This window comes from Oncorhynchus mykiss, chromosome 1, assembly GCF_013265735.2.
Source record: "Oncorhynchus mykiss isolate Arlee chromosome 1, USDA_OmykA_1.1, whole genome shotgun sequence".
Taxonomy (NCBI): Eukaryota; Metazoa; Chordata; class Actinopteri; order Salmoniformes; family Salmonidae; genus Oncorhynchus; species Oncorhynchus mykiss.
Window position 1 is genome coordinate 24,637,536 of NC_048565.1, and position 24,699 is coordinate 24,662,234.

General features: G+C 44.5%; 1 protein-coding gene across 4 annotated transcripts in view; it reads left to right on the forward strand.

The window, feature by feature from the left end:
• wwp2 (WW domain containing E3 ubiquitin protein ligase 2) overlaps positions 1 to 24,699 on the forward strand; it is a 42,122-nt gene that overhangs the window by 12,149 nt on the left and 5,274 nt on the right. The window contains exons 2-16 of one of the 4 annotated variants that reach the window (XM_036973884.1): positions 34 to 115; positions 819 to 972; positions 1,095 to 1,216; positions 1,546 to 1,683; positions 8,648 to 8,738; positions 9,863 to 10,008; positions 10,127 to 10,364; positions 11,054 to 11,143; positions 13,140 to 13,314; positions 18,761 to 18,818; positions 21,945 to 22,026; positions 22,878 to 23,006; positions 24,099 to 24,177; positions 24,327 to 24,398; positions 24,584 to 24,672. In XM_036973884.1, the coding sequence (XP_036829779.1) occupies positions 46 to 115; positions 819 to 972; positions 1,095 to 1,216; positions 1,546 to 1,683; positions 8,648 to 8,738; positions 9,863 to 10,008; positions 10,127 to 10,364; positions 11,054 to 11,143; positions 13,140 to 13,314; positions 18,761 to 18,818; positions 21,945 to 22,026; positions 22,878 to 23,006; positions 24,099 to 24,177; positions 24,327 to 24,398; positions 24,584 to 24,672 (1,733 nt within the window). In that variant the 5' untranslated portion in view covers positions 34 to 45. Of the gene's footprint in view, positions 1 to 33; positions 116 to 818; positions 973 to 1,094; positions 1,217 to 1,545; positions 1,684 to 8,647; positions 8,739 to 9,862; positions 10,009 to 10,126; positions 10,365 to 11,053; positions 11,144 to 13,139; positions 13,315 to 18,307; positions 18,502 to 18,760; positions 18,819 to 21,944; positions 22,027 to 22,877; positions 23,007 to 24,098; positions 24,178 to 24,326; positions 24,399 to 24,583; positions 24,673 to 24,699 lie in introns of those variants that run through there. The other 3 variants (XM_036973896.1, XM_036973901.1, XM_036973903.1) reach the window with 3 other exon arrangements.

Genomic DNA, 24,699 nt, shown 5'->3' on the forward strand with positions numbered 1-24,699 from the left:
TGTGTTCTTAGATTGTGCCTGTGTCTTTCTCAGGGCTGTGATGTCATGGCAGCAGCCAGTGTGACAAGACCCGGCAATGTCCAGACCACAGAGAAATCACAGTTAACCTTGAAAGGTATAAGCAACTTTTAATTCCTCTCATCTATCACCTGCTCTTGTAACCTACTCTAATACTCACCCTCTTCCCTGTGTCTGTGTAGATTTCTCTTAAACTCATGACAACCTGGTTCCCCAAGCTATTATTGTCCCACTTTCATTTTTCAGCCTCCATTGTTATTCCACTTTTCCATTTGTTCTCCCTGCATTTTATTACTCTCTTTCCTCTCTCTTTTCCTAAGATCAAATGAAACAAGTTTAATTCACCTTGACAGTTTTAAATAATTGGAACATTTCAGGTCTGTCCTCCTTGTTGAAAAGATTCAGCAGTATCCTAACAGTTATTCGGCCCAAGTTTTCCTGAGCGGATATATAATTCAGTTCAATGTTAATTTCGACATGGATAGCCACGGTAGCCAGAAAGGTTTGACATTTCGCTGGCCAAGTGAGCATCACATTAATATGGAGCAATCAACAACACATTTAAGAACAGAAGTACACTGTGCCTAAACTACCACCCTGTTTGCCTGTGACAGCTAGAGGGCGGCATTTGCATTTTAGTGTTTGCTTGTCATACAGTTACAAATCCAGAGTAGCTGTAATAAGTATTTGTATTACAAACTGTAGTTTAGGGATTGGCTGGAGTTGGTGTACCACAGTAGTCTTTTTTTGTATTTTGCTATATGTTCAACAATTGTTAATTTTTTTTCTTCTTCACCAAGTGGTCTCAGCAAAGCCTCAGTCACCCAAGCTGCCCACCCGCTCCAGACTCAGCTCTTTTGTGGAGGTGACTGCAGATGGCCTGACTAGTGAAACCAAGAAAACGGGCAAACGAACTGGACACCTTGAGCTACAGTGGAATGAGGACCTCACCCTGTGAGCCCACCTAATCTCAACCTCACTTACTCTGTTGTTGATGCTTGTATATTGTTTAGAGTGTGTGTGTGTGTGTGTAAGGTAGGCCTATTTGACTGTGTATCTGATTATGACTTGTGTAGGAATGTGACGCCTCAGAGCCGGTTAGATCTTAAGCTGTGGAGCTGCCACACTTTGAGGAAGGAGTTACTGGGGACTGCCACCATTGACCTTCTTGACACTCTGCGTACACATGATGGCAAGAGTAAGACAATAAAAGTTTATTTTTATGTAGGCCATTGTCCATGGATAGTTAGCAGGACTCCCAGTCATGCTACTGTAGTATTCTATCTACTTTAAAATATTTGGGGTTACCCTCTACCGAACTGCAAGTTCAAGTTTACAATTGTGGAAGTCTTACATTTTTTTTACAAACATGTCAGAGAAAGAACTTTGGTTTTCTATACGCAGTTGATAGGTCACTGCTCTTCAATAACCTATCTCTTATCATCCATCTTACTTTTCCCAAATCCTTCATTTTCTTTCTATTTCGTTTTCCTTCCCTCCATCCCACACTTCCCCCTAACCCTCCAGTGGAGAATCTGCAGCTCAGTCTGGTCTTGCAGACCGAGAACAAAGGCTCACTTGTAGCTGGAGGCGAGCTGAACGTCTGTCTGGACGGCCTGGTTGTTGATCTGGGATCTTTGCCCAATGGCAGCACAGCAACAGACAGTGAGTCCCGCCTTGCAACACACACACACATTAACACTTACAAAAGAGTGCACACTCTTTTTTTTAATGCAAACAAAATCTTCCCACACACTTTCTTTCTCGTATTCTCTATCTTGCTCTCTGGTATATATTCACTCGCTTTACAGTTAGTGACTTATGCTTTTCAGACTCCACCCAAGCAAGAAGTGCAGGGCTCATTTGGAGAACGGCAAAGAGTGTACTTTGATGTTGCGGTGGAGTTTTTAATGTAACGTAATGTGATAGAATAGTGATGTTTTGAGCCATCATGTTACTAGTGTGCAAGTTTGCACACAGTCTTTCACATGTTGAGAAGAAGACCAAAGAGTTTTATGTGGCTATTTGACAATTACAACTTTCCAAATTTGCACGTAGGCCTAGTTGATACTATTGCTAAATATCCACTATAACTTGTGAACACAGAAACATAATTAGCTGGTAACTCTTTAGTCTCACCATGACGCCGGCGCGTTTTGGACTTGTAACCCCTTTAAAACATTGAGTTTGAGCTACAGACTTCTGGGTTGTACTATTGAATTCGTCTAGACCAACAATTAGTCTGTGTGATTAATGAGGGCTTAGCTAAAGCGCTGTTTGTGAGACAAGGGCGGATCCTGAAGGGGCCCGGGCTGGATCTTTTTATAAAAACCTCTGTAAAGTCCAAATGGTTTGAGCTGCAAACTATTAAAAGAGATCTCAAAGCTGAGATCTCTCACGAACACGCACATGTAACATGTTTTGCTCTAAAGCAACACAAGAGTCATTAGAAGGTAAGGGGTTCTTCTACATAGATCATAGGAAATCCCAGGACGTAGTGTCTGTAATACTGTATGTAATAAGATCACATTGTTTCTGTCACAAACACAACACAGTTGTCAAGGACTCGTTGGATATTAATTTCCCACTGATCAAACCATTTCTGTACTTTCAGCATTCATATAAAGTCATTTTTATCACATTTTTGCTTTGTCTGACCTTATTTTTATTATTGTGACTATTTATGTGAAATTAATTTGTTTATACTTGTTGTCCTGAAAATAAAATGGCCAAACACTTCATTGTGAGGCTAAATGTAAGGACTGGACATGCAGATAAATGAAAGTCTGATTTTGAAGCAGATTTTTGCTGTGTTTTCGGGACAGATAGGGTTAACGACAGTGACAGGTCTTTTTATGTTGTCAACACTTTACTGCATGTATACAAATGAGTGATAAAAAAGCCCACCCAAACAGTGCAGCAGCGTCTTCTGTTTACAAACAGCAGACAAATATACTTTTGTGAGACAAAGATTGGACTTGCCTCTTGAGTTTGTTAAATGTTGTTTTTAATGAATAACAACACATTAAATTGACTTATAGAGGTGGCTTGAATTTCTCAGTTCATGCATCTCTCATCTGTGTATGAAATAACACACAAGCCTTTTCATTCCGAATCACAGAGCCAGAATGTTTCCTAGTGAATGAACACAGCACAAGTCAGGGTTGGGTTTCTGAGCGTATGGTTCATAAATGTGTATCTTTGTGTGTTTAAACAGTACCAGTCAAAGTTTGAACACACCTACTCATTCAAGGGTTTTTCTTTATTTTTACTATTTTCTAGTGAAGACACCAAAACTATAAAATAACACACATGGAATCATGTAGTAACCAAATAAGTGTTAAACAAATCAAAATGCATTTTGTATTTGAGATTCTTCAAAGTAGCCACCATTTGCCTTGATGACAGCTTTGCACACTCTTGGCATTCTCTCAACCAGCATCGTGAGGAAGTCACGTGGAATTCATTTCAATTAACAGGTGTGCCTTGTTAATTTGTGGAATTTCTTTCCTTCTTAATGCGTTTGAGCCAATCAGTTGTGTTGTGACAAGGTAAGGGTATACAGAAGATGGCCCTATTTGGTATAAGACCAAGTCCATATTATGGCAAGAACAACTCAAATAAACAAAGAGAAACGATAGTCCATCGTTACTTTAAGAAATTAAGGTCAGTCAATGCGGAACATTTCAAGAACTTTTAAAGTTTCTTCAAGTGCAGTCGCAAAACCATCAAGCGCTATGATGAACCTGGGTCTCATGAGGACCGCCACAGGAAAGGAAGACCAAGAGTTACCTCTGCTGCAGAGGAAAAGTTCATTAGAGTTACCAGCCTCAGAAATTGCAGCCCAAATAAATGCTTCATAGAGTTCAAGTAACATACACAATTTCAACATCAACTGTTCAGAGGAGACTGCGTGAATCAGGCCTTCATGGTTGAATTTCTGCAAAGAAACCACTACTAAAGGACACCAATAATAAGAAGAGACTTGCTTGGACCAAGAAACACAAGCAATGTACATTAGACCAGTAAAAAAACAATCTGTCCTTTGGTCTGATGAGTCCAAATTTGAGATTTTTGGTTCCAGCCGTAGGTGAACGGATGAACGGATGATCTCTGCATGTGTGGTTCCCACTGTGAAGCATGAAGGAGGAGGTGTGGGGGTGCTTTGCTGGTGACACTGTGAGTGTCACTGTCATTTAGAATTCAAGGCATATTAATCAGCATGGCTACCACAGCATTCTGCAGCGATACGCCATCCCGTCTGGTTTGTACTTAGTCGCACTATAATTTGTTTTTCAACAGGACAATGACCCAACACACCTACAGGCTGTGTAAAGGCTATTTAAACAAGAAGGAGAGTGATGGAGTGCTTCATCAGATGATCTGGCCTCCACAATCCCCCAGCCTCAATCCAATTGAGATGATTTTGGATGAGTTGGACCGCAGAGTGAAGGAAAAGCAGCCAACAAATGCTCAGCATTTGTGGGAACTCCTTCAATAATGTTCAAAAAGCATTTCAGGTGAAGCTGGTTGAGAGAATTCCAAGAGTGTGCAAAGCTGTCATCAAGGCAAAGGGTGGTTACGTTGAAGAATCTCAAATATAAAATATATTTGGATTTGTTGAACACCTTTTTTGGTTACTAAATGATGCCATGTGTGTGATTTCATATTTTTCATGTCTTCACTATTATTCTTCAATGTAGAAAATAGTAAAAATAAAGAAAAACCCTTGAATGAATAGGTGTGTCCAAACTTTTGACTGGTACTGTACATTGTGTGTGTTTATGCCTGTGCATGAATGTTAATATTGTTCTTAAATCGATGAATAGGCTTTACAACCCCTGTTCCATTCAGATTTGTTACTTTGGTGTTCCCCAAGCGCTCTTTCACACCTGCACGCCGTCATCACGCATAGCCATGCACACGCTTGGGAGTGCTTATGTGGAATTTGTTTCTCAAAATTGCGTAATTGACTCTGGTTTCTGTGAGTTGTGCAGGACAATCGGCTCCTGTGATCCGGGGGGTTTCCTCTCTGCCTGGCTGGGTAGGAGCTCACTGTGGGACAGGGGGAAGGGAGGGGGAAGAAGTCTATTAAGGGAATGAATATGTGCTTTCTGAAGTCTTAGTGTGTGTGTGTGTGTGTTGCAGGGGGAGTGTTAGTGAATAGAGGTCTGGAGTGTGTGCTCTTTTAAGGGGCTACGTGTATGAAGGTCTGGAGTGTGTGCCTTCTGGCGGGGGGGGGGGGGGGGGGGGTGTATAAAGGTTCAAGTGTGCGCCGTGTTGCAGGGGGAAGGTGTGTTAAGGCCCTCTGTGTTCTCTCTAAAGGCAGCTCTGTTAGTTTAGTGTTTTCCCTCATTTCCCCTGGCAGTTTTTCTGACACGCTGACACACACTGCTACCATAAACAGACCTTTGTGCTGCAGCCAGTGAAAAACACATCCAGACCAGACAGAACTCACCTTTACGTATATACAGGCCTAAACGGACAAACACATGCACTCTTATGCATGTGCATTGCACACACTCTTATACATGCAGGCACATCATATAAAGCAACAGACATATAAACTCTGCAAAAAAAGAAACGTCCTCTCACTGTCAACTGCGTTTATTTTCAGCAAACTTAACATGTGTAAATATTTGTATGAGCATAACAGGATTCAACAACTGAGACATAAACTGAACAAGTTCCACAGACATGTGGCTAACAGAAATAGAATAATGTGTCCCTAAACAAAGGGGGGTTCCAAAATCAAAAGTAACAGTCAGTGTCTGGTGTGGCCACCAGCTGCATTAAGTACTGCAGTGCATCTCCTCCTCATGGACTGCCCCATATTTGCCAGTTCTTGCTGTGAGATGTTACCCCACTCTTCCATCAAGGCACCTGCAAGTTCCCGGACATTTCTGGGGGGAATGGCCCTAGCCCTCACCCTCCGATCCAACATGTCCCAGACTTGCTCAATGGGATTGAGATCCGGGCTCTTCCCTGCCCATGGCAGAGCATTGACAATTCCTGTCTTGCAGGAAACCACGCACAGAACGAGCAGTATGGCTGGTGGTATTGTCATGCTGGAGGGTCATGTCAGTATGAGCCTGCAGGAAGGGTACCACATGAGGGAGGAGGATGTCTTCCCTGTAACACACAGCGTTGAGAACAAGCTCAGTCCGATGACGCTATGACACACCGCCCCAGACCATGACGGACCCTCCACCTCCAAATCGATCCTGCTCCAGAGTACAGGCCTCGGTGTAACGCTCATTCCTTTGACGATAAACGCGAATCCGACCATCACCCCTGGTGAGACAAAACCGCGACTCATCAGTAAGGGGCACATTTTGCCAGTCCTGTCTGGTCCAGCGACGGTGGGTTTGTGCCCATAGGCGACATTGTTTCAGGTGATGTCTGGTGAGGACTTGCCTTACAACAGGTCTACAAGCCCTCAGTCCAGCCTCTCTCAGCCTATTGCGGACAGTCTGAGCACTAATGGAGGGATTGTGCGTTCCTGGTGTAACTCGGGCAGTTGTTGTTGCCATCCTGTACCTGTCCCGCAGGTGTGAGGTTCGGATGTACCGATCCTATGCAGGTGTTGTTACACGTGGTCTGCCACTGCGAGGACGATCAGCTGTCCGTCCTGTCTCCCTGTAGTCTCCCTTAAGCGTCTCACAGTATGGACATTGCAATGTATTGCCCTTGCCACATCTGCAGTCCTCATGTCTCTTTGCAGCGTGCCTAAGGCACCTTCACGCACTTGAGCAAGGACCTTGGATCTTTCTTTGGTGTTTTTCAGAGTCAGTAGAAAGGCCTCTTTAGTGTCACAAGTTTTCATAACTGACCTTAATTCAAATCAAAGGTATTTATAAAGCCCTTTTTACATCAGCTGATATATCAAAGTGCTGTACATGAACTCAGCCTAAAACCCCAAACGGCAAGCAATGCAGGTGTAGAAGCACGGTGGCTAGGAAAAACTCGCTAGAAAGGCCAGAACCTAGGAAGAAACCTAGAGAGGAACCAGGCTATGAGGAGTGCCCAGACCTCTTCTGGCTGTGCCGGGTGGAGATTATAACAGAACATGGCCAAGATGTTCAAATGTTCATAGATGACCAGCAGGGTCAAATAATAATCATCACAGTGATTGTCAATGCTGCAACAGGTCAGCACCTCAGGAATCAATGTCAGTTGGCTTTTCATAGCCGATCATTCAGAGTATTTCTTTCTCTAATTGCCTACCGCCTGTAAACTGTTAGTGTCTTAACGACCGTTCCAAAGGTGCATGTTCATTAATCGTTTATACAAGCATGGGAAACAGTGTTTGAAGCCTTCCAATAAAGATCTGTGAAGTTATTTGGATTTTTACGAATTGTCTTTGAAAGACAGGGTCCTGAATATATATGTGTGTGTGTGTGTGTGTGTGTGTGTGTGTATGTATGTATTCAGGACCCTGTCTTTCTTTTATATATATATATATAAACACACACAGTATGTTCAGAATAATTGTGAAACTGTTGTTAAACCATATGTAAATATTGCCAATAACAAAAGGCAAATAAAATCAACTTTCTTGGGGGGATGGAGTTGGGGAGGAGGCTAGCTGCTGATGTAGGATTGGCTCTTCAGTTAGATGGATTTTAGGGGAAAACATGGAATCCAATCCGCTTTGGCTCAACTCGTTGAAACATTAACTTTTGGGTGGATTTCAAGTAGCAGTGTGCCACCAGCAGATGGTTTCCCCCTTTAACCACTTTCCGACTTACTGTTCCTCCATCTCCGGAAAGTTTAGCTAAGGCAACACAAACAAATAGATCTGTCTCATGTCTCTCAGGGGGTGTATGAGGGCAACCGCTAGACTTAGCTATGTCATTGGATGATGCATTCAGGGCAGTATGAGACAGTGGTTTCTCCTCAACTAGACCGTTTATGTTACGTGTCCAATGGAGTCTCACAAGAGGTCCTTTCATTCAGGTTAAACAGGCACACAGGCTTGTTTTTCTCAGTAACAACTCAGACCCTGCCTCAGGTAAACAGGTAATCTATTAACACATTAAAGCTGCAATATGTAACTTTTTGGCCGATCCGACCAAATTCACATAGAAATGTTAGTTATAGATCTGTCATTCTAAGAAGATAGCAAGTCTAAGAAGTGGTAGATCTGTTTTATGTGTGCGGTTTTTATGCTTCCCGTCCTTCAGTTTTTTTTAATTGTATTTATTTTTTTGCGTCTTTTTTTATACACCAGCTGAAAATACGATATTAGGGGTTATGTAAAATATATTTTACAGCGTTTTAGATGGTACAGTGATTCTCTACACACTATACTTTCTTGTTTTGTCACATATACTGATTTCTTGGTGGTTAGTTACTGCAGCTCGTGGCCCACTCCTATTATGTGTCCCTGTTTTATAATGAAAGGCATGTTATTGGGCTGTGGTTTCAGTCAGGGCAGGGAATGAACACACTCATTCAGTCACAGACCACATTCTATAGCAGTGAAAATTGGTCTCTTGAAACCGTAACCGTCAAGTGTGCTGTGATTTTTGTTATTCTCTATAGACATTGGATGGTATATATTCTTTTCTTACTAATGGTTATAATGAAGTTTGGTGTATTGATGGTGTGTCCTTTGTCTGTCCTGTTTGTACAGAGATACTGCAGTCGGACAGATCAAACCTACGCAGGACCCAGAGTGAGGAAACCTCCAGTACAGCCTGCAGCCCCCGCGGCAGGTGAGAACGAACAAACATACAAATACTTATTTTTCCTGACCTGAGCTATTTGTACTCGATTCATACCCCTATAGAATACAGGTTGTATGAACAAACTATTTCACACAAATAGATTCACTCATTTCACAGTTTGGATGTATAGAGATTTACTATATGTTTCTCTAGTCCCTTGTACACATACGTCTGAGCATACACACGGCCTCTCCGAAGTCTTACTTAAAACACAAATATACCCCTTTGAGGGAAATGGTCAATGCAGTGATCCAACACAGAGATGCCTTAATCAGACCAATGATAAGTTACAGATAATGAGCATGCCAAGCGTGAGACACTGCTGTACTGCAACACACAGATGTATGGTATTTCCCTGAAAACATTAGAGGGCATTGCTGTGGACCTTTTTGTTTGGAACACCATTCAACAGCGCCATCCATCTGTCCCTAAAGAGAGGAGTAGAAAGGGAGGTGTAGAGAGAAGTGCGGAGTTCTACGTTTTTTTTGGTGCTTCTGTATTCTCCCATGACGAGAAGCATGTACCCCCCCCCCTTTCCCAATGGGGAAAAAGCCAAAAGGTTTATATGTTCTCCTGTCCTTTTCCAAATTACTGTTCTTCTGTCCCGCTTTTAGTATAGGTAGTTGGTGGGGGGAAAAACTCACTGTGAATAGACAACTTTTCAGAACCTTACTCAAGTTTCCATTGATAATGATCCAACTTTGTACTCAGCATTCTGATGTCTGGGGGGTAAAAACCAACATGTTTTCATTGTATAAAAGCACTTGTAGGAAATAACCTATATTTAGCTTTAGGAAAATACGAGTATGTTTTGAGAGGGAAAGTTCTCACACTGACTCTTCTTTGTTTGTGTGTATGCATGCCCTGCCGCCTGTGTGTGAGATGTGTTGAGCTGCTTTTTCAACATTTTCAAGTCAAAGTATCAAACATTTTCTTTATTCTACTCCAAAGTTTCAGCTGCAAACATATTTTATATTAACATTTATGTCAGTAGCTTAGCTTTACATCGCAAATCTACATTCTGTCCATTTTAGGAGATGGAGAGAATTTAATTTTATGTGGTGTGATTGATCCTGACCCCTCTCCTGTGTCTGTGTACGTGTTCTGGTCAGGACTCACAGACACTCTGCAGAGGATTCGCAAGGGGGTTCCCCGGGGGTCGCTCTGGCTAATGGAGAGCCAAGTGAGGAGCAGAGTCCTGGGGCTTCTGGTCGCAACTACTCGGCCAAGAACTCTCACAGCAGCCCTGGGAGTGCAGGTACTATAACCTTGGAGACATGATTATTTTTCTGTCACTCTCCATTCACTTGACACTAGAATTGATACATTTTTCCCAGTGTGGGTCAATCAACTCCTTTACCTGCCCTACCCCAAAGGTAAAGTTGAGCTGACTGCCAATGGGCTGGAGAATGGCCGTAGCAGCCTGACTCGTCATACACCCCCACCATCCTCCCCGCCGGCCCAGTCCCCAGCCCCCAGCAGCAGCAGCCCCTCTCCTGGGCTAGACGGCACAATCCTCCCTCCTCCTACAGAGGCACCCCCTGCTGGAGCTAACCCAGACCCCGCCAGCCCAACCACTGCCACAGAGCCGGTTCCAGAGTTACTACCCACTGGGTAAGAGTTTGCGTGTAGGTGCTTGTGCGTGTCTGATTGGCATTATGGTCAATCTCCTCACATGTAACTTGACTGAGCTAACATGCCTCTCTCTCTCTCTCTCTCTCTCTCGCTCTCTCTCTCTGCCTCTCTCTCTCTCTCTCTCTCTCTGCCTCTCTCTCTCTCTCTCTGCCTCTCTCTCTCTCTCTCTCTGCCTCTCTCTCTCTCTCTCTCTCTCTGCCTCTCTCTTTCTCTCTGCCTCTCTCTCTGCCTCTCTCTGCCTCTCTCTCTCTCTGCCTCTCTCTCTCTCTGCCTCTCTCTCTGCCTCTCTCTCTCTCTCTCTGCCTCTCTCTCTGCCTCTCTCTCTCTCTCTCTCTGCTTCTCTCTCTGCCCCTCTCTCTCTCTCTGCCCCTCTCTCTCTCTCTGCCCCTCTCTCTCTCTCTGCCTCTCTCTCTCTCTCTCTCTCGCTCTCTCTCTCTCTGCCTCTCTCTCTCTGCCTCTCTCTCTCTCTCTCTCTCTCTCTCTGCCTCTCTCTCTCTCTCTCTCTCTCTCTGCCTCTCTCTCTCCCTCTCTCTCTGCCTCTCTCTCCCTCTCTCTCTGCCTCTCTCTCTCTCTCTCTCTGCCTCTCTCTCTATCTCTGCCTCTCTCTGCCTCTCTCTCTCTCTGCCCCTCTCTCTCTCTCTGCCTCTCTCTCTCTCTCTGCCTCTCAGCTGGGAGCAACGAGTTCTGCCCCATGGCAGGGTGTACTATGTGGACCACAACACAAAGACCACCACCTGGGAAAGACCACTTCCACCTGGGTCAGTCAGCCTACACACTTTGACCTCTACTCCCCCTCTTCCTCTCTTTATCTCACACTTCCTACCATCAGAGGAGGGTGCTGACAGTTAACCAGCCCAGTGCATGATGGGAATATATCTTTCAATTCAATTCAAGGGCTTTATTGTCATGGGAACATGTTCACATTGCCAATTTCCAGTATCTCTTTCTGTGAAGGGGAGATCGTGCCCACTCGTGAACATTCCCTGCATGTTTCTCCTTAGCTCAGACTGCTGCCTATATAAACATACAGAGCTGGAGGATCCTAGCAGGGTGGTGTTGGGGTGTGAAGTGGGCCCACAGTCAGGGAGTGGCAGACTCATTCACAGCACAGTAACATTCCTGGGGGTCTGACTCTGGACAGTCAAATGAACTGAGACTAGTCTTATTTTCTCTGGCTGGAAGAAGCTGACTCCATTAAATATGATAAATTACTGAATAATTGGTTTGCGCCACTCCCCACCCCAACTTAGACTATCCTATCCATTTAGAGGAGTCCTTTTCTTACAGTAGTAGTGTGTGTCAGGTCTGTTAGTGTGTGTTTTATGTGTTTGGCCATTTGGTCTCTCATCTCTTTAACAGGCTGTGAATCACCAGCACTGATTGTTTGAGTCTCTGTTGATTTCCAGTGGTGTTTCTCACTGTGTGCTGCGGAACCCAGCTCTCTCTTGTGGCGGTACCAGAGCCTTTTATTGCCATTTTATTTCAGTGAATATTTATTGATTTTCATTTGCGCTGTGTGAGAAGCCTGTTTGAGGTAAAGCTCACTCCTGCCCCGTCTCACTTTTTCCACAGAAGGGAACGGTCTGGAGAACAAAAGTCCTTTCTTAGAAAGAGCACATGTATGCAGCGCTATTCTGGACCCATATGAGGCTCAATTAGCGTCTCGCCTCTCGGAGGCTGGACTGGTTCTGACTACAGCTGCCGGGTTTAGTGCTTAGTGCTTGGTACACGTACCTGGTCTGAGTTAGCATGGAGCTGCCACACACCCAACCTCCAACCGTAGTGCAGCTCAGATGAAAGGCGTGGTGTGGGCCTGCATTAATGGGTTTTGAGCTGAGCTCTTTTTCTAGCAGCGTAGGGGTTTAACTGCTCTCATGTTCCAGACAGTATGGGAGCCACAGTACTGTTCTGTGGATATAGGAGCCACTGTACTGCTCTGTGGGATATAGGAGTCACAGTACTGCTCTGTGAGATATAGGAGCCACAGTACTGCTCTGTAGGATATAGGAGCCACAGTACTGCTCTGCAGGATATAGGAGCCACAGTACTGCTCTGTGGGATATAGGAGCCACAGTACTGCTCTGTGGGATATAGGAGCCACTGTACTGCTCTGTGGGATATATGAGTCACAGTACTGCTCTGTGAGATATAGGAGCCACAGTACTGCTCTGTAGGATATAGGAGCCACAGTACTGCTCTGTAGGATATAGGAGCCACAGTACTGCTCTGTAGGATATAGGAGCCACAGTACTGCTCTGTAGGATATAGGAGCCACAGTACTGTTCTGTGGGATATAGGAGCCACAGTACTGCTCTATAGGATATAGGAGCCACAGTACTGCTCTATAGGATATAGGAGCCACAATACTGTTCTGTAGGGTCTCAGGGAAACAGCAGCACAGGGAACAGGGAGGGATGTTACATTGCGTCTCTCAAAGTTCCTTTTTGAGGAATTTCTGAGCTGTGTGTGTGTTAGCATACAGAAGTATTTGCTGTTTTGTCTTCCAAATACTGTTCTGGTTTAGTCAGATATATGAGAACAGCAGCAGCAGCCTGCACACATAATAAAACACAACTGTACTGAACTGGGAATGTGCTTGTGTTGGTTTACATGTGTTTCTGTGGGATAATGCATATCTTAATCTTGTGTTTGCATATCCTAGCTTGTCTATGTCCATAATTATATATGTCTGTGTGTGTATGTCCGTTTGTACATTTGAATGAGTCTCACTCCTCTCTCTCTGTCCCTGTACAGTTGGGAGAAGCGTGTGGACCAGCGAGGCAGGTTCTACTATGTGGACCACAACACCAGAACCACCACGTGGCAGCGACCCACAGAAGAATCAGTCCGGAACTATGAGCAGTGGCAGTCCCAGCGCAACCAGCTCCAAGGGGCAATGCACCAGTTCAGCCAGAGGTTCCTCTACCAGGTAACTCAACATAGAACTACTGTACTGTCTGTACTACTTATTTAGCCCCTTTAGGTGTGGCCCTCTAAAAGCTTTCCCTCAGCATATAATTCTGGGTAAAACACAAGGGTACAGAAGGGCATTCGTTGAGGTAAAAATAATAAAGCATTCTGAATCTGAAATGGGCGTTCCATGGTACATCAAATTACTGAAATGAGCTGAAACTCTCATTGGTTTCTATTAAAACCTCCCTGCTCCCACCCACCCAGTCTGCTCAACAAGCTAATTCTGAACCTCTTTTCAAAATAACATCCACCTCATTGATTATGAGTAACCATGAGTCCCTGAGAACTAGCTGTCCGGTCTGCTGTTGCTGGTAGGCGGATTCTGTTTTGGAATGCCGCTTCGCTGTTAGCTTGCTTATTTTTAGGCCGGTCTGTGCAAAATTAGTTGGGGGGGCGGGGGTGATCAGCTGGCTGCTTGGGACTCTGACGTCACTCACCCCCCTCCATGGCCAGATAAGAGCACGTTTAGTCTATACTATACTTTTAGCTTTGCTCGTCATTTGAGAGAGATCATTCACTTGCATTCTGTATCAAATGTTACCAGGTTCGAGAATGTTGCATATATGTGCTGGTGCGTTTGTGAGCTGAGCCCATTATAATGTCATGATCGATTTAAAGTAGACTGGCCCCTTGACCCTGCTCATTGTCACGTGCTAAGACAGAAATGTCAAACTTGACTCCCAACATTACAGCTGTGAGAGCACACATGCTTGCTCGCTCATCGCTTACACACACACACACACACACACACACACACACACACACACACACACACACACACACACACACACACACACACACACACATAGGAACAACTATGTGACACAGTACACACCAAGACATAGATTAAGTACATAACACACAGTACATAACACAACACAAAGAGCAGTCAGTCATTGACTGCTGTTTCTGCCTCCAAAATTCCCCCTTTTCTACCTCCTGCTTCTTATTCGCTCTGTCCATTCTCACTGAAAGAGGGGTTCATGCAGCAACACCACTGGAACTGGTCCATTGTCTCAGTACTCAACTACCTACTTAAAGGCCCAAGGCAGTCAAAATGTGATTTTTCCTGTTTTAAATGTAATAATTGATTGTATTTATATAGTGCTTTTCTGCTAACTGAGGTATTCAAAGCACTTTACAGAGTAGGGGGGAAACTCACCTCATCCACCACGGTGATGCACAGCGATCATTTTGTGCCAGAACACTTACCAGCTATCAGGTGGAGAGTGATATATGCCCAATAGGAGTGATTAGGTGGCCATGGTGGAATGGGACCAGGGTGGGCATGAAGCCATTACATCAGGGTTAACATCCCCACTCTTACAATAAGGTCATATTTATTTTTTTAAACCCCTTTTTCTCCCCAATTTAGTGGAATCCAATTGCTTGTTACAGTCTTGTCTCATCGAAGGTCAAGAGCCATGCGTCTTCCGAAACACAACCCAAACAATCTGCACTGCATCTTGACACAATTCCCACTTAACCTGAAAGCCAGCCACACCATTGTGTGGGAGGAAACACCATACACCTGGCGACCGTGTCAGCGTGCACTATGCCTGGCCCGCCACAGTAATCGCTGGTGCGGGATGGGACAAGGACATCCCTGCCGGCCAAACCCTCCCCTAACCCGGACGACGCTGGACCAATTGTGCGCCGCCCCATGGGTCTCCCGGTTGCGGCTGGCTGCGACAGCCTGGACTCGAACCCAGAATCTCTAGTGGCACAGTTAGCACTGCCTTAAAGTATTGTGCCACTCAAGAGGCCTACAATACGTTCTATGGGATATTTAATTACCACATAGAGTCAGGAAACCCGTTTAACGTCCCATCTGAAGGTCTACACCCTATGCAGGGCATTGTCCCCTTCACTGGGGCATTGGGATCTCTTTAGACTACAGGGAAAAGTGAACTCTACTGGCCCTCCAACACTTCCAGCAGAATCTGGTCTCCCATCCAGGATGGACCCTGCTTAGCTTCTGAAGCAAGCTAGCAGTGGGATGCAGGGTGGTATGCTGCTGATATGTGAAGTTTCTTTCCAAAACACTATATATCCTTTTGGAGAAATGTTGGTAAATGAGCGTTTATTGTTTAAAGGACTTATGAAAGAGATGTGGTGTTTTTTCACTTTCTAATCATGTCATGGGGTTTTTCCATGTCAGACATGTATTTGTTTGAAATCTATCATTTTAGAGAGACAAATAATCATGTTGTTTTGCAAAACGCTATATATCTGGCTCACTCTCAGAGAATGAAGTAGTACTGCTAGGTGTTACACAGACAAATGTAAAATAATTACAAATAACTAAACATTTTCATAATTAACTGTACAAATAATACATTTGTGACATCAATATTGTTATAAAAAAAAAATTATACAGTAATATGAGATCTGTGTGTAAAACATTTAAATTTGACATTTTAGACATTTAGCTGATGCTTTTATCCAGAGCGACTTACACATAGTGCATTCATCTTAAAATAGCTAGGTGAGACACCCACGTAGCACAGTCAAATATACAGTATACAAAGTTTCCATTCCAGCTAAACAATGGACATACAGTGCCTTTGGAAAGTATTCAGACCCCTTGACTTTTTCCACATTTCGTTGCGTTACAGCCTTATTCTAAAATGGATTAACTGAAACAATCAATCTATACACAATACCCCATAATGACAAAACGAAAACAGGTTTTTAGACATTTTTAACAAATAATAAAAAAACAGACATACTTAATTTACGTAAGTATTCAGACCCTTTGCTATGAGACTTGAAATTGAGCTCCGGTGGGTCCCGTTTCCATCTTGCATCCCGTTTCCATCTTGCATCCCGTTTCCATCTTGCATCCCGTTTCCATCTTGCATCCCGTTTCCATCTTGCATCCCGTTTCCAGAAAATGCCTGCAGCATTGAAGGTCCCCAAGAACACAGTGGCCTCCATCATTTTTAAATGGAAGAAGTTTGAACAACCAAGACTTCCTAGAGGACAAGGGCTTTGGTCATGGAGGTGACCAACAGCCCGATGGTCACTCTGACAGAGCTCTAGAGTTGTGTTGTGTGACAAAACTGCACATTTTAGAGTGGCCTTTTATTGTTCCTAGCACATGGTGCACCTGTGTAATGATCATCCTGTTAAATCAGCTTCTTGATATGCCACACCAGTCGTCAGGTGGATGGATTATCATGGCAAAGGAGAAATGCTCACTAACAGGGATGTAAACAAATTTGTGCTCACTATTTATTTCAGGTCATGAAACATGAGACCAACACTTTACATGTTGCGTTTATTTTTCTGTTCAGTATAGTTAATAGACCAATAAGAAAGAGAGTTCCAAACCTCTCTGCCAATAACAGCTAATGTTCAGTTTTCCCCTCCCCACTCAGAACACTCAGACAGTCCTAGAAAAAAAAATGCCTTAGAAATTGCCCATTGCTAAGAAGCTATTTTGGTTTCCTTTTGACCATTTTATTTGAAAGCTATCACATTTAAGGTACTTAATTGTTATTATTACCCAGACATTATTTGATATTGAGATTAACACGGCTGCAGTGGACCTTCTATACACCTTTCTAAGATACCACATTGTATTACAACCTGGTTTAAACTAGTTTGAGTATTTTAGTCACTGTTGAGCATTTTATCAGGGGTCCTACTTCCACCACTACCATTGTTTTGCCCCTTTGGGTGAACTTCTTTTAAGACTTTTTTTCCAGCGCTAACATTAGAGGAACTACATTAAATTAGTGTGCAATGTAGGTCTATGTGACTTTTCCCACTCATAGTGCCGGTCATTCATATGGTTCTGGCAAGGTTTTCAGTGTTTAGAGACTAACTGGCCTTTTTGTTGTAATTCTCAGCAGCGAGATAGAAGGAGTCTGTTGCAATTTAAATATTTTTATCAAGAATAATATCTCAACTCACATCACCCACTTACCACTCAATCACCATATATAGTATCTTAGTAAGGAGAAAGACGTACTATCGCGCTTTTTACCACCCCCTCTGCTGCTTTTAATTTTTTCACTCTTGTTTTCCCTGTCTTTTCCTCCTTCTTTCTCTCTCTAGCTCTCTTTCACATCCTCTGGCGAGGAACTGAATGGTCAGGGCATAGCAGATGATGTCATGTCTTTATTTCCTTCTTTTTTTAACCTTTTTTAGTCACAGAAACACAGAAGGGTGGGTCTCAAACATGGATTGGCTGTAGATTGAGTGACACACACACATTCCCCTTTAACCCCACATGCATCGTCCTCCTCTTTTCACTCTTTACTATCTTATTCCTTCCGTTCTTCTCAAAGTTTCCATGATGAATTCTCATAAAGGGGCACCATATGATTATTCTGGGCAAATGCTGAGTGAAGTTGTGTGGAGTTACCTTCAGTGACACATGGACTGCTTGGAGGGCAGTTTTGCAGACCTGAGGTGAGGAGAATGAATGCATAAATTAGATTTTCATCCAAAGGTACAGCTTTCATACTCAGTCATGGAACCAACAGTCTGTGCACTAACTCCTCACAAACATCTTTCCACTCAGTGGCAAATGCACTCACACACACACACACACAGAATCAAATGCAATCTCTTACACATTCAATCAGTATTTGTTATATACACATTTTCCGTACAGTGGCACACACTCTCTCTTTCTCTCTGTATGCACAGGCTGAGTAAACCACACTGGTTCCAGTGCAGGGTGAATAAAGGTGCTTTTGTCAGAAGGGGTGGGCAGTCGGGAACAAGGATGAATGTTCCCTCAGTTTGCTCAGACATCACGCCTCCCTGCTTACTTTCACAGCATATCTAGAAGAGGAGGACCTCTGCAGATTGGTGGGGTAGGGAGGGGTGCAGGGGGGGGGGGGGGGGGGGGGTAGAGAGGGGTGCAGGGGGGGTAGAAGCCGGGGTGGGTCTTAAGGCCAGCCAGTGAGCTCATTGGAACAGTTTGTTTTTTCTCTCCTCCTGAGCGTGTAGTTTTTGGAAGGCATACGAGCTGCGTCTGAGCCTCTCTGTCAGTCTCCTGTTCCAGCTGCATGGGAGAGGTCACCTCAGCCTTCTGGGGTACGCCTTAGCACCCCTCAAAAAAGACTGGACTTCCCTGTGACACCCCGCTTTCCACTCTGTTCGCTCCTGCTCCTCTAGACTTGAGGTGATAAACACTTGAGGTTTCTGTGGCGTTTTGAGGCATTTGCTGCATTTATTATTAATTTTTTCCTGTATGTTTGGTTTTCTGAGTTTTTTTTCTACCTCACACCAGTGTGAGAACTTGGTTGAGAGCTTTGTGTACGGACAGAAGAATTTCACACAGAGCCACTGCAGTGAAGAGCGTGAGAGAAGAAGACTGAAAGGTGGAAGAAGGAGAGGAAAGATTCCTAACTGGAAACGTATTCTCTCTCTTTATCCATCAGTCGTCTGGTGCTCCTGCTGTGGAAAATGACCCTCTCGGTGCGCTCCCTTCAGGATGGGGTAAGTACACCTTCATCTACACCTCTCACCATACTCATACTAGGCCCTGTAGTCAGTGGCCCTCGGTAAGGCTGTGACGATACCAGTATCGCAACGTTTTTTTCCATGGCAAAAATTGCAACACCAAGTAGACCAAACTCTTTGGTAAAACCTGCTGTAAAATATAGTGTGCTATAGCTTGGGAAATATTTAAATGTTACTCTGGATGAGAACATAATGTTTGTTTCCAACATCAGGGCTGTTTTCCTAAAGAAGTGAAATCCGCTTCGTGTTTTATTTCCTCTCCACTACTAACGAGTATCTCAATACTGGTATCGTCCGGGTTCTAGCCGTCAGTGGTCCCCGGTGGTCCCAGGACCTGAAACCAGTGAGATGAGTGAGGGGAAATACTACTGCGTCCAGTGATGCAGGAGAGGCATTGGCTACATCGACACCTGCACTACTTGTTATGAGAGTGGGTTCTGATGCCTGTATGCCTTTCAAGGGCACAGGACTTTGTTTTTGTGTTGAAGGGGGAGAGTTGGTTTGTTTGTCATTCTCACAAACACACGCACACACACACAGACACACAGGCCTACAGATACACGCCGCTGTAGGCCCAGATGTAATGTTCACTATCTTGTATACACTGTGATATACAGCCTTGTCCTTCATCATAGAAGCTCATGCTGAAGATCCCTTTGTTCTTCCATTCAGCATAACTCTCCTTACAGTTAGTTATTGGTCAACAACATATGATTTGATTGAAATGTGGGAGATTTCAGTTTTTCCCCTGCTATTATTGATTAGTTGTTGTATCAAGTGTAATCTCAAGGAATTGGTTGTAATATGCTCTACTTATATATTCCTATAGCTCTCTACTCTCATACATTCCAATATATCGCCACGCAAAAATTATACAATGTATACACAAAACACTCAAAAGTAATGGTCATTGGCATTTTTCTCTCCATCTCCCATTTGAACATACTTATCACTTACATACACACTCACTCTTATTTTCTAACCATGATTAGTTTTCAACATGTTGCGGCATCGCAGGCAAAAGCCTCAATTATACCTTGGACTTACATTTTTATGGATTTCCTGTAATGTATTTCTGTATGTCATCTGAGGGGCGTAGAAGAGGGGGTCGATTGAAAGAAACTCTTAACAGGAGAAAGGAAAAGGAGAGAATGACTTGACGGAGCGCGGGAACAGTAAAATAAAGGAGGAGATGAATTCAGGAGGGAAGTGAAGGAGAGGGGGAAATGAACAGGCTAGTAAGAGTTGCAACATGAGGGCTACTGTTCCTGCGCGCTCCACACACGTCTGCTAATGAGATCAAGATGTCAGTGAGTGGGATTGGAGAGAGGGTAGTGGGAGTGGAGCTAGGCGAGTGGGGGTGGAGAGCGAGGGGAGTGAAGAGAGAGAGCGAGGGGAGTGAAGAGAGAGAGCGAGGGGAGTGAAGAGAGAGAGCGAGGGGAGTGAAGAGAGAGAGGAGTGAAGAGAGAGCGAGGGGAGTGAAGTAAGAGAAAGCGAGGGAGTGAAGAGAGAGCGAGGGGAGTGAAGAGAGAGAGAGCGAGGGGAGTGAAGAGAGAGAGCGAGGGGAGTGAAGAGAGAGCGAGGGGAGTGAAGAGAGAGAGAGAGAGAGGGGAGAGAGAAAGAGAGAGAGAGCGAGGGGAGTGAAGAGAGAGAGAGCGAGGGGAGTGAAGAGAGAGAGCGAGGGGAGTGAAGAGAGAGAGAGCGAGGGGAGTGAAGAGAGAGAGCGAGGGGAGTGAAGAGAGAGAGCGAGAGAGAGAGGGGAGTGAAGAGAGAGAGTGATGAGAGAGGGGAGTGAAGAGAGAGAGAGGGGAGTGAAGAGAGAGAGCGAGGGGAGTGAAGAGAGAGAGAGCGAGAGAGAGAGAGAGGGGAGTGAAGAGAGAGAGAGTGATGAGAGAGGGGAGTGAAGAGAGAGAGAGAGGGGAGTGAAGAGAGAGAGGGGAGTGAAGAGAGAGAGAGGGGAGTGAAGAGAGAGAGAGAGAGAGGGGAGAGAGAAAGAGAGAGAGGGGTGGAGAGAGAGGGGAGTGTAGAGAGAGAGAGGAGTGAAGAGAGAGAGAGAGGGGAGTGAAGAGAGAGAGAGGGGAGTGAAGAGAGAGGGGAGGGGAGTGAAGAGAGCGAGAGAGAGAGGGGAGTGAAGAGAGCGAGAGAGAGAGGGGAGTGAAGAGAGCGAGAGAGAGAGGGGAGTGAAGAGAGCGAGAGAGAGAGGGGAGTGAAGAGAGCGAGAGAGGGGAGTGAAGAGAGTGAGAGAAGGGAGGGAGGGAGGGAGGGAGGTGGTGGAGGGGGCACCAACTATGGTCAGGAAAGTAAAGCAACACAGAGATGTACAAACTTTAACATATTAACTCACACAACACACTACACACATTCTTGGTTGAGGAAGTTGACATGTTATTATCTTCCATGTTGTCATTGAAAGAGGCGAGTGGGGGTGGAGAGATATATATATATATATATATATATATATATATATATATATATATATATATATATATATCCTCGACTGCTAGAAATATAAATGAATCAGCAAATTGTTACTCTCCTCTCCTGTTATGTCCTATACTTTTTATTTTATAGATTTTTATTTTCAATCCCAGCCCCAATCCCTTCCCCGCAGGAGGCCTTTTGCTTTTTGGTAGGCAGTCAATGTAAATAAGAATTTGTTCTTAACTGACTTGCCTAGTTAAATATTTTTTTTAATAAAATAATACTTCTACTTTCCCTCACAGTTTAGCTCTTGCCCTTTACACCTCTGCAACATTCTCTCTGAGCCCCATGGCCCGTCTTTCTCCAACCCTGTCTCGTCTTTCTCCAACCCTGTCTCGTCTTTCTCCAACCCTGTCTCGTCTTTCTCCAACCCTGTCTCCACCAGAGCCAAGTCAGAAAGGCTGAGGTGGATTGTAGAAAGGTATTTTGGAACAAGCTTGAGAGAAATGCCACGAAATTCAGCCACCCTTTCTTTCTCTTTCCTCCTCTTCTCTCTGATTCTCACTCACTATTCACACGTCCCAAGTCCCCACACAGTACAGCCTCTCTGTCAGGTAACAAAAGAATACACTGATGATCCATCCTGTTGTTAACTGTAGCCACTTCTCTTGGTCCCTGTAGAGAAACGGCAGGACAATGGGAGGGTGTATTTTGTCAACCACAACACACGGACCACACAGTGGGAGGACCCAAGAACCCAAGGGTAAGCCAATCTGTCTGCTCCACTGTGAAAGTGTGAGGGATCATGCTTGAGTGTGTGTTTGTTCTGTATCATCGTATGTGTGCGTGTTCATGTTTGTACACACAGGTGTCTCAGAGAAATGTCACCATACATTGCGACCATATTTTCACTGATATTACATGAACTAGTGTAAGATAGGGACTGCTAGCTCGAGGGCCCAACACTATGCAGCACAACCATGTTATCATAATCATAGACGTAATTTACAGATACAATAATTGGTGAATAGGACAGTGTCCTGTATCAACCCCATAGTAGGCCATGTCACCTCACTAGGGCTGCCCTCTAAGCTGTGTGGGAGGGGTTTAGATTAGTATTGTAAGCTAATTGGTCAAAGAGAGGCCTCGGGCATCTCTACCCCTGAACTAGTGTGGATGGCATTGCTGTCCCCTCACATCAAATTGAACAACAAAACTACAGTAATGGTGGATGGTCGCTTTATCTTAATTGTATTAGGGATTTTTTAGATAATTTTACAATGTCATAACATTTCATTCATTCATCATTTAGTTAATTCACTCCCTCATCCACCCCCTCAGTGAACTCGTATTTATATTTTCATGTTGTATAACATCCGTGTGGTCTTATTATCATCACCACTGAGCTCCGAGGTTCTGAGTCGTGGGCAGGGAGAGCTTCTAGTGGGACGGGGAAAGGGCCGGGGCCAGAGCCCAGGGCCAGAGCCCAGGGCCAGAGCCGGGGCCAGAGCCGGGGCCAGAGCCGGGGCCAGAGCCGGGGCCGGGGGGGACAGGTGTGCCTAGTTTGGGGAGCCTCCCGTTTAGGCTCTGCTCACTGCCCTCTCCCTCTTACAGGATGATCCAGGAACCCCCCCTGCCCCCTGGCTGGGAAATGAAGTACACCGCAGAGGGAGTCCGATATTTTGTGGATCACAACTCTCGCACCACCAGCTTTAAAGACCCTCGTCCCGGGTTTGAGTCAGGGTAAATATTAATCTGCAGATAAGGGCAGTTACATTTCCTCATAAAAGCTCCTGACAAAAGCACTGTACGACTCCTTTCTGTCAGGGATGATGTATGTAGGGATCTCTTAGCCTGCTTTTGTCATCTTTTTTTTTGTTTGTTTGAACCTAAGCGAATTCAAGTTGACTATCTTTAGGGCATAGATAGCTAGCCTAGATACAAGAAAGGGGATTTTATATATATATATATATATATATATATATATATATATATATATATACGTACACACATATGCAAGCAAGCACACACTAATATAAACACGTGTTTTGCCTTGATGCATGGCCCTATTTTGACATCTTCCAAAAGACAGTCGGGAAAATGAACAGATGTGGGCCAACAAATCAAATCCAAAGCAGACTGCTCTGCTATCTGACTCTGTCTGTGTGTACGTATGGATGTGTGTGATTGAGAGAGAGCAAGTGTTCATGCTGACATTGAAACATATGAAGGTCTTGGTGTTATATTTTTAGATGAGAGGCCATAGAGGGTTCTTAAACTGTCTCAAATGTTTTACATTTGATACTGCTGCAGTCCATATCTGTAGCCAAAGGGTTGCCTCTGTGGTCTGAAACTTCCTAACCAAAACCAAGTTGGGCCTGGCAGCGTTCAACAAACCGAATCAGCGAGTATTAGAGGCCTCACTCTCTCTCTCTTTCGTTCAACCTCCGTATTTCCCCTTCCTTGCTCTGTCTCTCGCCCTCAGTTTTTGCTCTGCTGACGAGGCACTTATCCAGAATGTCTGTAGTGAAGTGGTGTAGCTTGTACTAACACAGCTGCACACCAAGGCATACCTCCATCTCTGGGCTTAACCCAGCTCCTGCTGCACATCAGATCTGACCACCTCCTTAGAATACTGCCCAAAGTCCTCACTGTGCAGCTCCACAGCTGGGCTTATTTTCCTGTCTCTAAAGCATTTGTGCACAGGACAGCCATGACAGGCCTGTCTTTGCCCAGTACAGCTCCAATATCCCTCCCCTGACATGCACACATTTGAAGTCTGGCTTTATTTCTTGCTGGTACAGCAAAAAAGACTCTCCTTTTGTTTCTCTGTAGGTCGAGAACGGGTAGTTCTCCCGGGGCCTATGATCGCAGCTTCAGGTGGAAGTACCACCAGTTCCGCTTCCTGTGCCATGTAAGTGCTGACTGTCGTTTCTCAGACCTCTGTTATGAGAACAGGGTCTTATCTCTAGCCAAGTTATTTTCTACTGTGCCGACTCGATCTCTTTGCCTAATGTCTAGCATTGAGGAAATATATTTTTACACTTCTCTCTGCCTCTCCAGTCCAATGCCTTACCCAGCCATGTGAAAATCTCAGTGTCCAGACAGACTCTATTTGAGGACTCATTTCAGCAGGTAAGGATGACGTGGAGTCGGTTTCCCTGCTGAGGATATTCTATTTTAAATGTTATGTAATTAAACTTGCATGAGGGTTGCTGTTGTTTATCTATTCATTAGTACTACAATTTGTATTTTAACATCTAATATAGGATCGTAGGGTGTTGTGATGCATGTGCTTGTGTTTTGTCCTTTTTCCTCAGATCATGAATGTGAAACCATATGACTTGCGTAGAAGACTCTACATCATCATGAGGGGAGAGGAAGGTCTTGATTATGGAGGCATTGCTAGGTAAGATGGCCGTCTACTGCCTGCATG